This window comes from Camelina sativa, chromosome 6 (assembly GCF_030686135.1).
Source record: "Camelina sativa cultivar CO46 ecotype springtype chromosome 6, ASM3068613v1".
Taxonomy (NCBI): domain Eukaryota; kingdom Viridiplantae; phylum Streptophyta; class Magnoliopsida; order Brassicales; family Brassicaceae; genus Camelina; species Camelina sativa.
This window is the reverse complement of record NC_141885.1, coordinates 277908-291506: the sequence shown is the minus strand read 5'-3', so window position 1 is coordinate 291506 and position 13599 is coordinate 277908. Positions and strand designations below refer to the sequence as shown.

The 13599-nt window shown below is 36.6% G+C and overlaps 4 protein-coding genes across 9 annotated transcripts; 3 read left to right on the top strand and 1 right to left on the bottom strand.

Moving 5' to 3' along the window:
* Positions 1 to 681: 681 nt before the first annotated feature.
* Positions 682 to 4027, top strand: LOC104789887 (uncharacterized). The gene is made up of 6 exons (XM_010515537.3): positions 682 to 1878; positions 2013 to 2254; positions 2370 to 2604; positions 3012 to 3097; positions 3192 to 3283; positions 3566 to 4027. Exons 1-6 carry the CDS (start codon positions 1618 to 1620, stop codon positions 3769 to 3771), a joined length of 1122 nt encoding a protein of 373 aa, XP_010513839.1. The 5' UTR covers positions 682 to 1617; the 3' UTR covers positions 3772 to 4027.
* Positions 4028 to 4030: 3 nt separating this feature from the next.
* LOC109124453 (large ribosomal subunit protein uL30y) lies at positions 4031 to 6183 on the top strand. The gene is made up of 7 exons (XM_087455588.1): positions 4031 to 4471; positions 4602 to 4785; positions 4896 to 4993; positions 5088 to 5145; positions 5427 to 5506; positions 5592 to 5694; positions 5793 to 6183. Exons 2-7 carry the CDS (start codon positions 4612 to 4614, stop codon positions 6006 to 6008), a joined length of 729 nt encoding a protein of 242 aa, XP_087311714.1. The 5' UTR covers positions 4031 to 4471; positions 4602 to 4611; the 3' UTR covers positions 6009 to 6183.
* Positions 6184 to 6895: 712 nt separating this feature from the next.
* LOC104789885 (reticulon-like protein B15) lies at positions 6896 to 8195 on the top strand. Its single transcript, XM_087455587.1, has 5 exons — positions 6896 to 7031; positions 7171 to 7354; positions 7474 to 7603; positions 7707 to 7776; positions 7866 to 8195. The coding sequence occupies exons 1-5, from the start codon at positions 6995 to 6997 to the stop codon at positions 8021 to 8023; spliced, it is 579 nt and encodes a 192-aa protein (XP_087311713.1). The 5' UTR covers positions 6896 to 6994; the 3' UTR covers positions 8024 to 8195.
* A 98-nt stretch (positions 8196 to 8293) lies between these two features.
* LOC104789884 (uncharacterized) lies at positions 8294 to 12023 on the bottom strand. Of its 6 annotated transcripts, none has more exons than XM_087455586.1 (13): positions 11765 to 12023; positions 11498 to 11651; positions 11290 to 11388; positions 11084 to 11168; positions 10896 to 10965; positions 10640 to 10700; positions 10500 to 10553; positions 10050 to 10206; positions 9849 to 9948; positions 9344 to 9453; positions 9034 to 9140; positions 8740 to 8850; positions 8294 to 8636 (listed from the first exon to the last, which is right to left on the bottom strand). In XM_087455586.1, exons 2-13 carry the CDS (start codon positions 11585 to 11587, stop codon positions 8511 to 8513), a joined length of 1170 nt encoding a protein of 389 aa, XP_087311712.1. In that variant the 5' UTR covers positions 11588 to 11651; positions 11765 to 12023; the 3' UTR covers positions 8294 to 8510. The 6 variants fall into 6 exon arrangements, with proteins under 6 accessions (XP_087311712.1, XP_019102120.1, XP_010513834.1 ...); XM_019246575.2 differs by having other exon boundaries at positions 10497 to 10553; positions 11739 to 12016; XM_010515532.3 differs by having other exon boundaries at positions 11739 to 12002.
* Between the last annotated feature and the right edge of the window lie 1576 nt (positions 12024 to 13599).

The following is a 13599-nucleotide window of genomic DNA, read 5'->3' as shown; positions in this document are numbered from 1 at the left end:
TTCGTCATTTTGTATTCATTAATGAAAAATCGAGAAAAAACCAAAAAAGAGATTGGTGAGGCTCGAACATGTGAACTCTGGATTGTACGTACCACTACACCACCGAAGAATCCTAACAATATGTTACAATTTTACTATATTATAGATGTATATAGATAAAACCCCTAAAACTAGTCCCCGATTAATCCCTGATTTTCCGATTAATCGTTAGGCCCTCACTCATCATCCGACTAGCGCCTAACGATTTCTAAAACAGGGGTACAAACATATGAAATTGTTTGCATTTTACTCGTATCAAGAGTTTTATGTTAATCTATCATGTTATTATTTGACTATAACAATTTGAATGCCTTAAATATAAGAAAGACCCAGCAATTTAAAATGTTATGTTACTTTGATGTCATTGTCAATATTGAATGATGAGCGTAGTAGTAGTAGGTGGACAAATGCATTAGTTGAATCAATCTTGAATGGTATTGTACTAGTTTATGTTCTTGAACATTGTGAAGCTTATCTCTACGAACGATGGAAACAAACCAAAAAAGAAAAAGATGGAAAAAGACCAAATGTTTTACAGCACTTCTTTTGTTTCTTTTAGGTGACTAAAAAAAATATGCCAATTTGCCATATATATACAGTACTATATATTTAAATAATCTTGTCAGCATCTAGCAAGCAAGCAAGCAAGCAAGCAGACAGTATCCACCATAAATTTTAAAAGAAGCAGCCTCCCCTCTATAGTCTATACCCTTAATAATATGGCTGGCTTTTCGGTGATATGCCTTTCTCTTTTTTCATATATTTCTCATCAGATTTTACAGAGCTAGACATTCACAACCTCAAAATCTTGAAATGCAGCCGAGCAGTCTAAAATAGGTTTGCATTTGCCTTATGATTTAACCTCTTTTTAAGTGAAGCGTAAGTTTGAATAACCGAAAGTTTGGGGTAAATCTAATGTAATGAAAGATCAAATATATGAGGGACTAAATGTGGTAAAACCAAAATCACGAGGGGCTAAATGTGTTATATTCACTGTGGCTTTCTCTCTCTATAGTAGTCTCTCCCTCTCCAACCAAAATACGAGAGAACCAATCGTCTTTTAATTTTTTTTCTCTAGAGCCTCATTTTTGCTTCATTGACCTCTCTTTTTTTTGAAAATCCAAAAACTCATCCATTTCTCTCTCTCTCTCTACATTACCCGAATCTATCTCTCTATCTCTTTGGATACCCTCTTCCACTAATCGTTGCCAGTTTAATCGGAGCTTTAGATATCTCATCAAGGAAGGAGAGGCTTAAGGGGGATTTCCTTTTTCTTCTTTTTTTGCTTTGCTTGGTTTCAATCAATTCGATCCATTTTATTCTTTCCCCCAATCTTGGAATCTCCGATTCGACTACAGCTTCTTCGCCGTCACATCGATCGGAGACGTGCTTTTTTTTTCAACGGCCAATTGGAAAAAAAAAAAAAAAAATCAAATTCATTAAACTTAGATTAGATAGATAGATTTAGATAGACCTCAGGTCAAATCAAATCCAACTACGACGAGTACTGGCGGCAAGGACGGACTGTGTGTTAGCTGTTTAAAATCCGATCGAACGAAGGAACGATCGAAGTCGGAGATGTTGGGCGCTGGATTTCAGTTGACGCGTGGTCGACACGGCGAGGATCCATTCTACTGTTCCGCAAAAGCTCGCAGGGCCAATCATCAGCGCATCGACGACGACGTCTCTAATGTCCCACAATCTGCTCCTTCCAAGGATTACCTCAGCGATTCTAAACATTTACTCCCGTCCTCCGCTACTTCTTCGTCTTCTCGTAGTAATCTTCAACGGTTTTTAGACTCCGTCACACCATCCGTTCCCGCCCAGTATCTCTCTAAGGTTTCTTTCTTTTTACAAACTCAAATTTCTTCTCATACTTGCCTTCTTTGTTGTTGTTGTACCTATATGTATATGGATATGGTCTTTGTTGTTGTTGTTGTTGTTGTAATGGGGGGCGGGGAATCTCTCTGCAGACATCGCTACTTGAAAGAAGAGCCGATGATGCTGCTGCTGCTGCTGTGCCTTACTTTGTGCTTGGAGATATTTGGGAATCATTTGCTGAGTGGAGTGCTTACGGCACCGGAGTGCCTCTTGTTTTGAATAACAACAACAACAAGGAGGATCGTGTTATCCAATACTATGTCCCTTCTTTGTCAGCCATTCAAGTCTATGCTCATTCTCATCATCATCCCTTTAATTCCTCTCTTCAACCAAGGTCCTTTTTTATGCACCAATCATATATATCCAAAAAACATGTTTCCTTGTTTTCATAACATAGCCTTCGCTCTTATATATATATATGTATATATGTATCACTTTTCCTGTGGCAGGCGTCCAGGTGATAGTAGCGATAGCGATTTCCGGGATTCTAGTAGCGATGTCAGCAGCGATAGTGATTCTGAACGTCTTTCTGCTAGTCTGCACCATATCTCATTGACAGATCAACTTCACGACGAAGATTCATCCAGTGATGACGGCGAACCTTTATGCTCTCAGGGTCGTTTGATGATCTTTGAGTATCTTGAAAGAGACCTTCCTTACATCCGCGAACCTTTGGCTGATAAGGTTTTCTTCCTTCATTTCATTCTCTCTCTACTAGAAGAACCTCACACATTATATATTTCAAAAGATACTAATTGCTCATTAGGGGGTTCCCAAAAACTAAGATGGTTTGTCTGACCTGGTAACTTTTTTTTTTTTGGTCAACGTCTGACCTGGTAACTTAAATTTTAAAAACTGATGCTTAGAATTGAAAGATGGTAATTTGGGTCAATTGTTGGCTATCAACTAATCAGAACTGTTCAATCTTCTCAGGAACTGGTCTTCTACTTAAACTAGACCACATTTTTTTCTTTCTTTCTTTGACAATAAATTAGACCACATTCTAAACTCACACAAAAATGGGAACTTGCGTGAGCCTGTTGTTAATATATGGGCTCCCACTCATGACTAGTGCCTATGTTGTAATACAGGTTTTTGACCTCGCAGCCCAGTTTCCCGAGCTGAAGACGTTGAAAAGCTGTGACTTACTTCCGTCAAGCTGGTTCTCTGTGGCATGGTATTGTTACTCGTGCTTTTTAATACCAGTTGCTAGCTGCCAGTTTATTTCTGTTTATGTCTCTGAGAATCCATTTTATTATATACTTTTGCAGGTACCCAATTTACAGAATACCCACAGGACCAACACTCAAGGACCTGGATGCTTGTTTCTTGACGTATCATTCCCTACACACACCGTCTAGAGGTAAAACATAACTGTTTTTGTTCTATTATGAGGAAACTTGCTTTGGAATTTTATCTTATCAGCCATGGTTCATTTTTACGAATGTTGAAACAAAAATACTTGAGTGGACGCAAAATGTAGCAACCTTTTAGTAGCATCATTTGACTATTGATCAACTCGACATCATAACTAGATTGGTGTTCAGCAGAAGAGTTAGAGACAGGTGTTGCGAAGTCAAAATTTTGTTTGAAGGATAATTGTTTGGTAGATAGATGTTTTCACATCGTTGGGCTATTATTGTAGGTGAAGATAGTGCACAACCAAGGGAGAGTGAGAAGATGTCATTGCCTGTATTTGGGCTTGCTTCATACAAGTTAAGAGGTTCTTTGTGGACGCCCGATGGGGGTTCAGAGCACCAGCTCGTGAACTCTCTGTTCCAAGCGGCTGACAAGTGGCTGCGTTCTTATCATGTCAGCCACCCTGATTTCCTCTTCTTCTGCCGCCGTTGAGTAGGATTATAAAAAGGAAGTTTCGATAAGAAAAAGTGCGAAAAGATACGAGCTTGTGAAGCACTTTGAGTGAGTTTTAACAATAAACTCAAAAACTGTTGATATGAGTTTTAAAAGGAGTTGCTTCGTTTTTTTTTTTTTTAATTTAAATCTGTAAGTTATAGATAAACGAAATTTGTTTGGTCAGATCAGATGATGTATGTAAACCCTGGGCTAACCGTTTTGTTGTATACACCAATTTCATTGTTGTCTGCAATAGAAACTTTTGGAGTACTACAATGTGAATGTTCAAACAAAGTTAGTTGACAAGGGAAAATGAGATGCCAATGTCAGGTTAAAGAGGAACCACAGATTGCCATATATGTTCCTCCATTTGCATGCAATCTCCATGAGGAAGTGGTTCACTTTGGCTGGGAGATGTTCCCAGAGCGATTCAAGAAAAAAAACTACAAAACTCAAAAATTGGGCCTAATCAATTTGAATCACGAATAAGAAGATATCGAGCCGTTGATAAGATTGATGGGCTTTTACCGTACAGGCTCTATAAGGAATAATGGGCTCGTGAGGCCCAGACATTTCATTCTTTAACCCTAATTTTGAGAGACAGAGAGCATATATATAAAATCTCTCATCGCCGTATCGCCTCTGAGAAAATCCGTTCCGAGTTTAGTAGAGAGAGAGCTCCTACCACACCGAAGAGGTTAGTGTCGTCTGTATTTGGATTCTTCTCTCATCACCTCTTCATCCATCGATTAGTATCGTGTTCCTGTTTCTCGGATTCAGAAGGTAAAACAAAAAAAAAAAAATCAAAATCTGGTGTTGATGTGCAGGATTTAGGAAATGGCAGAGTCGAAGGTTGTAGTTCCGGAGTCGGTGCTGAAGAAGAGGAAGAGAGAGGAGGAGTGGGCTCTGGAGAAGAAGCAGAATGCTGAAGCTGCCAAGAAGAAGAACGCCGAGAACAGGAAGCTCATCTTCAAAAGAGCCGAGCAGTACTCTAAGGAGTACGCCGAGAAGGTTACATTTCTATCTTTTTTTTTTTTTTTTTTTCCCTTGAAGAGCGAATCTCCAAATCTATGATTTGTTTTTTGAAACTGAGGTTGAGCTGTCATCTCTGATTTTACCAGGAGAAGGAGTTGATCTCGTTGAAACGCGAGGCCAAGCTTAAGGGAGGTTTCTATGTTGACCCTGAAGCTAAGCTCTTGTTCATCATCCGTATCCGTGGGTATGTTTGCTCTTTGTGCGAGTATTACCATTTCCAAAGACTTGTTGCGATATTGTTGCCCCTTAATCTGTTGTTCCTTTGAATTATTTTGCAGTATCAATGCCATTGACCCTAAGACCAAGAAGATTCTCCAGCTTTTGCGTTTGAGACAGGTTCGTGTTCATTTCTATGTTGTTTGTTTGTTGCTGTGGTATATTTCTAATGATAGGTTTTGTGTAATTGATGAGGCTTTGTAAAAATTGTCACTAAATAAATGCTAGTGTGTTTCATCGCCATGTAATTAGGTTTAGGACCTAAGAGAGAATGATTCTGTTGTGCTTAGTCTATTGATAATCAACTGGTCTGTTATTGTCACTTGTCTTAGTAAAGACAACTATACAATATGATCCATTTGGTATTGATTTATGATTGAATTTGGTATTGTCTAATGCAGATCTTCAATGGCGTTTTCCTTAAAGTCAACAAGGCCACTATGAACATGCTTCGTCGTGTTGAGCCCTATGTGACTTACGGGTATACATCTCAGCCTTTCTAACCTTGAATTTTAGGCCATGATAGCAAGTCTTTTATTCACAGACTGACCTCTCTTCTTTTTTAGGTTCCCTAACTTGAAGAGTGTCAAGGAATTGATCTACAAGAGAGGTTATGGAAAGCTAAACCACCAGAGGATAGCTTTGACTGACAACTCTATCGTTGAGCAGGTTTGTAGTCTGCCTCTGTAACACTAATTTCTTAAATGTTGTTTTGATATGAAGTAGTTGTACTCACGACTTCTTCTTCCATACACAAACGAAAACAGGCTTTGGGAAAGCACGGGATCATCTGCACTGAGGATTTGATCCACGAGATTCTAACAGTTGGACCTCATTTCAAGGAAGCCAACAACTTCCTGTGGCCATTCCAGCTCAAGGCACCACTCGGTGGCCTCAAGAAGAAGAGAAATCACTACGTGGAAGGTGGTGATGCCGGAAACCGTGAGAACTTCATCAATGAGCTTATCAGGAGGATGAATTAGGATGTTTTCTTTATCAATGTCAAACTTACCTGTGTTTTCATTATATGCCTCCTCCTTGATTTTGATCTCCTTTCTCAAGTTAAAACGACATTTTGAATCTTCTCTTTTATTGTCTATGGACCTTAGTATGGGTTGTGGACTACCCCACTTTCTTCAATGGCTTTTTTATGATACAGTCCACTTCTTGATGTCGATTTACTATCTACCTAGATCAATCGGTGACAAAATAAAAAATCTTATATCTAAACAGAATGCAATTTTTTGGCATTCACGACACATTAAACTTAGCAACATACAAAAAAAAGGCACTGGTCCGTTTAACTATCTCGAGTCCGCAATATTTTAAGTTACGCTCTAAAACATCGAACCATAACTAACAAATTATCATATCACTAAAGTCAACCCTTTGAGATATGTACTCATCTTTTCTTTTTTGCTAAAAGATATATACTAATCTTCAATTTGGATCATTGTGATATGATTATTAGATTTTTGCATGCAAATGTTGTGTATCCTATATATTAAGTTGGATTGAATTTCTTCATATGTATAATAATATTTGTATATAGCACATAAACACATAATGTATTACATTCATTTGAAATTATGTAAAAAAAATTAAGAGATGTATATACTGTAATTTAAAATGGAAAGATATAAATGAAAAAGGTAATATATTGCTGCTTAAAAAGTAAATACAAAATTAGAAAACCGGGGTTTAGGTAAAATATCAACAAAGTTACAAGATTTTTTTGCGTGCAAATGTTGTATAGAGACATATGAGTGTAGGAAACGAGCTCCGTGGCGTTTGGTATATTAATTGCTACCATAAACAAGCTACGATTACAGTTAAATAAAGACTAAAAAGCATGCCGAAAGAAGCTGACATGAGGAGATTTATCTTACTTATATAATCACGATTGACTATGGTTTATGAATTGTGAACATTGCAAGTCTCGTTTAAAGAATCAAACACAACATAACCAATGTCTCTTGTAAATCAAATACTTGGTGAAGGAGCAGGTGACATTATAATCTGCTTTAGCATTTTCTTAAGAAACTCTTTCTTCTCATCTACGGCTCTACTTACTGATACTTTTTGAATAAATGTATGAAAGAAGAGACTTACACGCTTTACCATACATTGGAAATGTTGTTGCAGTGGCGGATCTATGTGTGTGGAAGGACAAGATAAACTCGGGGATAACACTTGTAACGGCCACACTTTTCTGGTTCCCCTTGGAGATCATGGAGGCTCGAATTGTTCCACTTCTCTGTTCGATCCTGTTGCTCTTCATGCTCCTCCTCTTCCTTTGGGCCAAGTTCGGACAACTCTTTATAACACGGTACCTACCAAAATACAAATATATAGACAGGCATCTTTTACAATTTAGTACGTCATTCATTCTGTGGAATGAACTTAGAAAACTAACCGCAGAGCTCTCGTTTAACCAATCTCATACAGGAGGCCTCCCACTCCAGAAGAGATAAATCTACAAGATTCCCGACTTAGAGCCTTGTTTTTAAAGATTGAGGGCCTTCTCCTTATGCTTTATGAGATTTCATATGGGAAAGACATCAAAACCTTTCTCTGGGTGAATCTTTGCTACATATACGTCACACAAATTCCTTTAGTTTCCATACAGCATATATCAAGATTCATTGTTCATTTATAATTAAACTTCATTCATGTGGCAGACCATCCTTTATGTGACCATCTTAGACATCATTGGGAGCTACATTAGCTTCCTCACAATTTTGTATATAAGTAAGAACACAACCTGTTATGATCTACTTCTCTTTTGATCATGTCCTCCATTTGTCTCTAATAAACTATATCAACCAACACGCATCCAGGCTTAGTCTGCTCGATGACAACTCCGGTTTTGTACCTGAATTTTCAAGGGGCCATTGACAGTTTCATCGGGAAGGTATCGGAAGAGAAGAACAAGATACTTGGAGTAGTCAAATCCAAAGTTGTCTCAAAAATTCCTAGGGCCGTCAAGGTGGAGTAGTTGAGTTCATGTGAAATGAAAGCACCTCTATATGCTACTATCGTAGTTTTAACTATACTTGATTTAGAAGGGATACTTGGCTGTTGTATTTCTTCCTAGCCATTACGAAAAAACCGTGTTTAAAGGATTACAGAAACTAAACAGAATAATAAAACTTTTGGGAGTTCTTGGACACCTCTATACAAAGTATAAGGTTGCAACTACAGTAGTATTACACACAAGCATTGCAAGAACAAAGAAAATATCCTTTTCCAAGCTGGTGCGAGGCTATACGTAAGCATTCCATAATAACTAATAAGGTGGTGCTCTAATAATTAATACAAAGGATATCCTTTTCCAAACTCGTTTGTGCAATACGTAAGCATTCCATAATAACTAATAAAATGGAACAGTAAAGATCATATCAAAAAGCAACTGCACAGAAGAAACTGTCTTGCGGCCCCAAAACTTAACTTAAATGCGGGTCGAAAATTCATTAATTCGTGTATTATGAAGTAACACCCCCTTGGTTTTTTCTTATCTCGGTGGAGGATATATCCATCCGGAATTTTTCTGCTGGAATTGAGATAAACATGTCGACTATTTCCTTTGGAATATCAAGATCTTCAAGAACCTGCAGAGCAAAGATAAGGCATTAGGTATACAATCTCATAGACAACCCTCAAAAGAGTAAATTTGTATTGATCGAAGTTCTACTTCTACTGCTCAAGTCAAACCTTAAATACACCATCTACATTGCGGCCACCAACAAGGAAACTGCAACCTGTCCGTTTGCAATCACCAAGTATTTCCAACATCCTTTTGTAGCTTCCTTCATAGTACTTTGGCTGCAAGAAGTTCAGTTCCTTCATCATCTTTGATAGTATGGAATTGGAAATAGAGCACCTCAAATGTCTGTGACTCATTAAGTTTTTTAAGTCGCTGATCGCAACAGTGTAGCATACAAATATAATTGTAGTTGAAGGAAAGAAACAAAAAGACGAGCAGGAAAACTCTCAGTAATTACATACATTGACAAGCCTTGCTGCAGTGTCAGCGCCAATTACAAAACTGCTTCCTGGGAAGAGCTCAGCTTTCCTGTAGAAGTATGGCTGATTTGAAACTATTACCGTCTTTCCTGCCAACCAGATACAAAACCAATATCAAATGATGCACATGCAAATAGACATAACATTGCATTCAAACATTTATAGCTCGATTCTGGATCACAAAACTGATTGGTCTTTCCCATAAGATGGTTGTAACTTAGAGATGCCAAAAAAAGTGGTGCACGGAATTGAAAACATAAATAGATAGTGCGTGAATAAGAGAAGCGCCTACCAACTGCTTCAAATTGCTTTACACGATCTTTGATCTGTGCAACTGAAAGTGGTGGTTTGTCGGCATTTATTGCGGATATTTCAAAGCATGGGTACCCGCCCCCACAAACGCTGCATAAACAAATCTGCTAGTAAGATTGTTCACATTTTATGTTGCAGAGAAAAAGGACAGTTATCTGATTTGTTGTTTGGAGATTATAAAATTCTTAAAATGCCAGAGGTCTCTCAAAATCCAATCACAACATGTGGAGTGGAACACAACGAAAGAAATTATGAATTACTACTTACCTTGCACAAAATAGCAAATTAGATTCAACTAAAAAAACAGAGAGTCAGCATGTCAAAAAAGAAACATAGAGCCAGCAAAGAGTCAAAGACAGAAAAGATACACAGAAGACTTAGGTTATACATATGATTAGCATCAACCACTGTTTTTATTTTAAACATGTTCACCTGAAAGAGAAATAGGAACTCGTTAAGCAAATAGTAAAGACATACTAGCCTACCTCATAGCAACTTCCAACAGCTTGAGGTGACCGTCATGTAATGGGTTAAAAGAGCCAGGCAGTATAATCTTTCTATCTTCATCAGACCCCCCGTATGCTTCTGCCACAAAGTTAGAACTACATCATTACTGGCAACGAATGCCAGAATAAGTTTGAAAGAAAAATTATAAATCTCATTGGGTCAAATGACCAAAACCTTACCACCAGAAAATGGATAAATCTTACAGCACAACTCCCCATTTATAAGCTGTTCTAGTTCTTGTTCTTCACTAAACTGGGTTTCAGACTCATAAGGCACCTCAGACTCGGTCAAGCCAGAGTCAAGAGTCCCAGAAACTTGGCATGCCTTGGCCATAGCCTAAGACATCGACAAGAAAGGTTTTAAGAACTCAGTCCACATGATGAACCTCAAAATACAATGCTTTTCGAAAAGTTATGCTAGGAACGTATGAACAACAAGTGCTCCAGAAAGAATATGTATTTTTAGTATTATTCAGTGAAATAAAACAGAAACGTCAACAGGTACTTGAATCTAATACAAGTAAGTGAACTAGTTTGCCAGTTTAGTTTTTTTCCTTAAAAGCAGAGAAATCATACAGCAATGCACTAGGCAGATACGAGGTCATATAATTTAGCTATGTAACACACCACCTGGATCAGTGCACAGCTTGACACCTCATCTTCTTCCTCTCGGCTCCGTAGATTCTAAAGCATTAGGCAATGAAAATAAAACAGATAAGGAGCTGATATTAAAGAGTAAAAGAGGACGGGAGAAAGAAGGTCGTAAAGACCTTGGTTAGAGTGACAGAAGATTCCCAGATCCGGTTGGATGCTCTCATAGACAAAAAGAACCTACTCGGGCAGCAACAAAACAACAAGTATGAGTAATAGAAAGCAATCTAAGCGGCGGAGCTCACAATCCCTAAAAAATGAATAAATGATTGTTTGGATAACAACCTACTGTGGTAGGCATTACACAAGTCCAATAAATCATAAATAAATATATTATTAAAAGAGCAGGAAGCAAAAGAAGTTTGCATAACCAACCTGTGATCCCCACGCTTTGGAAGAGAAGTTGCCAAAGATCCCGTAAAGCCCACACCAAGAACGGGATATCCTTAAAAAAAAACCACCAGATAACGAAAAGTAAGTAAGATCAATCCGGGGTTTACTAACAAGCAAAGCAAGGCAACAACGATGAGGAATGAGACCAAATATTTAATATGAGAGAAAACCTGGTCTAGAGAGCTTAAGAGCCCGATTGTAGGCTAACAAGGCCATCTCCTTGGCCATTGCTTGGCTGCAGTGTTGGCTCGGAACCTAAGAAAAAATTAGGTGATTATGAACAAGAGAAGAGGATTTTGCTTGCTGCCATATATAAAAAGAGAAAGAGAGAGAGAGAGAGAGGTATGTATGAGTAATGAGATTACTGATTACGAACCCTGCCGAGTAATTGGACCATAGAAACTCTGGAATAAGGAACCACGGCTTCCAGAAGCGTGTTCGAAGCTCCAGGAACCGACATCAACCAACCTAAAGCCTGCGAATACATATATATATATATATAGTTTTCGTATCAACTCAAAGCACAAACAGAGGCAGAGAGCAATCACATGTATATTGAAAGCGAGAGAGAGAGAGAGTGAAACCAGAGAGGCACCGCCGGAAAGATAGACGACGGCCTGCGTCGGAGATGAGTGAATCGCTTCGACGATGGCACGAATCGCAGCCTCTCCCATTGTTTCTCTCGGTCTCGTCCCCCTCCGACTCCCATTGATGATCGCTCCCAATCAAATCGTGCCACTGGGAAAAGAAAATAAAATGCCAAATTAGCCCCCCAAATGATTTCGTATTTACGAATTTGCACCCCAAAAAACAGTTGAATATTACGCTAAAACCACAATTGTTTGAATTACTAGAATGTGCACCCCCGGCGCTCCCTCGGAGTCGTCGCCGTTACTCGTCGTTAGTCCGTGAATGGGAAATTAGGCCCACTGACTCTCTTTGACTCGAGGTTTAGGGTCTCTCTCTATCCTATACTAAACTACGAAATGAAAATTGACACTCCCCCTTCACAATCACAAGTGTCTCTAGTCTCTCTACTTAAATTGTTGTTTTTTTTTTTAATGGTATCATGAAAACGAGAAGAACGACAATAAGGGCCGGACAAAGTGTGTGTACACATATCTGTCCTCTCTTATTTTTTATTTTTTATTTTTTACAGTCATTTTAACTACTTAACTAGGATCAGATCCGCGCTAGAGCCCAAAAAAAATATTTTAGAATTTATGTGATGGTTAATATATTAGATAATTAAACTATTTTTATATAATTTTACTGTGTTTTTTCGTGAAACATATATTTGTGCAATGATTTTATATAATATAGTACACAAAAATCAAAGTGAGTAGTTGGTAATATAATATTCCCTCCGTTTCAAAATATAGTATGTTTTAACTAAAGCACGCAGATTAAAAAAATCTTTACTTTTAACAAGTTCAATCAATTAGAAACAATACTGCATAATATAAAATACTAAACTATTCTAAAAGTTGCATAGAAACTTGAAAACATCCTATATTATGAAACAAAAAACTTTTTAAAAACATCTTATATTTTGAAACAGAGGGAATAAGATTTTGTACAATAAAAAACAAACGAAAAATAACTAGGCAGCAAGAGGGAACATCAATCGATATGTAATTCATTTTGCTACCTTTGGTTCTATGCAGTACTATTATAAGTTCATTATTGTATGAGTGTGCATTTATAAATATGACATGCAACACTATGAGAAATAATAATATGATTTGTAACTTATTTAGTCGATTAAAAAGTCATATTATTTTTAAGAGAAGCAGTTTGCTTTGTACACAGCTGAAAAAAAATATAAGATGAAAGAAATTAGCTATGCCAATATGTACTACATAATGAGAATAAAAAATTATTCACATGAAAATTCAAAAATAACAAACATGCAAATGATAAATTCTAATATGATAGATAAACAACTATGATAATAAAAAATAAGAAAGAGATCATTTGAAAATGTAAATGATTCATTTTATTTAAAATAAAGATTAGATGAATTGAGCTTGTGAATAAAAGGAGTGTTTATAAAGTAAAGTAATGTTCGGATTTAAGTCCATAATGCAAAAAAAATATTAATTTTCTTTTTTTTTTCCTAAAATATATTTCCTCTGTTTCACAAAGACTATTATTCTGGAGATTTTTCTTTGTTTCACAAAAGTGTCACTTTACAATTCCAATGCATTATTTTATATTTCCAGTGCATCTTTTACATTAGATTTTCTAGTTTTACTATTAATCTATAACTAAGAGTAAATAAGAGCATATATGTATATTTTAATATTTTTTAATTTGTGTGAAAGTGTTAAAATGACACTCTTTGTGAAACGTAGGGAGTAGTCAAGAATCAATTATCTTTTGAATCGATTTTGGTAAGCATTTATTATAAAATATATCTTGAGAATTCATATAATTTTCAAGTAAACAGATTTTATTATGGTTTCCTTATGAAAGTAATTATTAATTTTGATTTTCATTTTGAATTGATTATTATTTAAATAGAAAATTTATTAGAATATTCGCAAATGCTTAAAAAGTATAAATTTTTTAAAATATTTATAATATTCCGAAAATACAAAGAATATTTCATTAAATATATAGAATTTTCAATTTTTTTGTCAAATATCAAAATGGTGTTAGATGTTCTTTTATGCATTTTTGA

What these genes read in the sequence shown, in the direction of transcription:
- LOC104789887 (XM_010515537.3), top strand. Translation starts at nt 1,618, where the DNA reads ATGTTGGGCGCTGGATTTCAGTTGACGCGTGGTCGACACGGCGAGGAT. An exon ending in CCGCCCAGTATCTCTCTAAG is followed by an intron (nt 1,879 to 2,012) that starts GTTTCTTTCTTT and finishes ATCTCTCTGCAG; the next exon opens with ACATCGCTACTTGAAAGAAG. An exon ending in AATTCCTCTCTTCAACCAAG is followed by an intron (nt 2,255 to 2,369) that starts GTCCTTTTTTAT and finishes TTCCTGTGGCAG; the next exon opens with GCGTCCAGGTGATAGTAGCG.
- LOC109124453 (XM_087455588.1), top strand. Translation starts at nt 4,612, where the DNA reads ATGGCAGAGTCGAAGGTTGTAGTTCCGGAGTCGGTGCTGAAGAAGAGG. An exon ending in CTAAGGAGTACGCCGAGAAG is followed by an intron (nt 4,786 to 4,895) that starts GTTACATTTCTA and finishes TGATTTTACCAG; the next exon opens with GAGAAGGAGTTGATCTCGTT. An exon ending in TTCATCATCCGTATCCGTGG is followed by an intron (nt 4,994 to 5,087) that starts GTATGTTTGCTC and finishes ATTATTTTGCAG; the next exon opens with TATCAATGCCATTGACCCTA.
- LOC104789885 (XM_087455587.1), top strand. Translation starts at nt 6,995, where the DNA reads ATGTCTCTTGTAAATCAAATACTTGGTGAAGGAGCAG. An exon ending in GGACAACTCTTTATAACACG is followed by an intron (nt 7,355 to 7,473) that starts GTACCTACCAAA and finishes AATCTCATACAG; the next exon opens with GAGGCCTCCCACTCCAGAAG. An exon ending in CCTCACAATTTTGTATATAA is followed by an intron (nt 7,777 to 7,865) that starts GTAAGAACACAA and finishes ACACGCATCCAG; the next exon opens with GCTTAGTCTGCTCGATGACA.
- LOC104789884 (XM_019246575.2), bottom strand. Translation starts at nt 11,587, where the DNA reads ATGGGAGAGGCTGCGATTCGTGCCATCGTCGAAGCGATTCACTCATCT. An exon ending in TGGTCCAATTACTCGGCAGG is followed by an intron (nt 11,169 to 11,289) that starts GTTCGTAATCAG and finishes ATTTTTTCTTAG; the next exon opens with GTTCCGAGCCAACACTGCAG. An exon ending in TCTTAAGCTCTCTAGACCAG is followed by an intron (nt 10,966 to 11,083) that starts GTTTTCTCTCAT and finishes TTTTTTTTTAAG; the next exon opens with GATATCCCGTTCTTGGTGTG.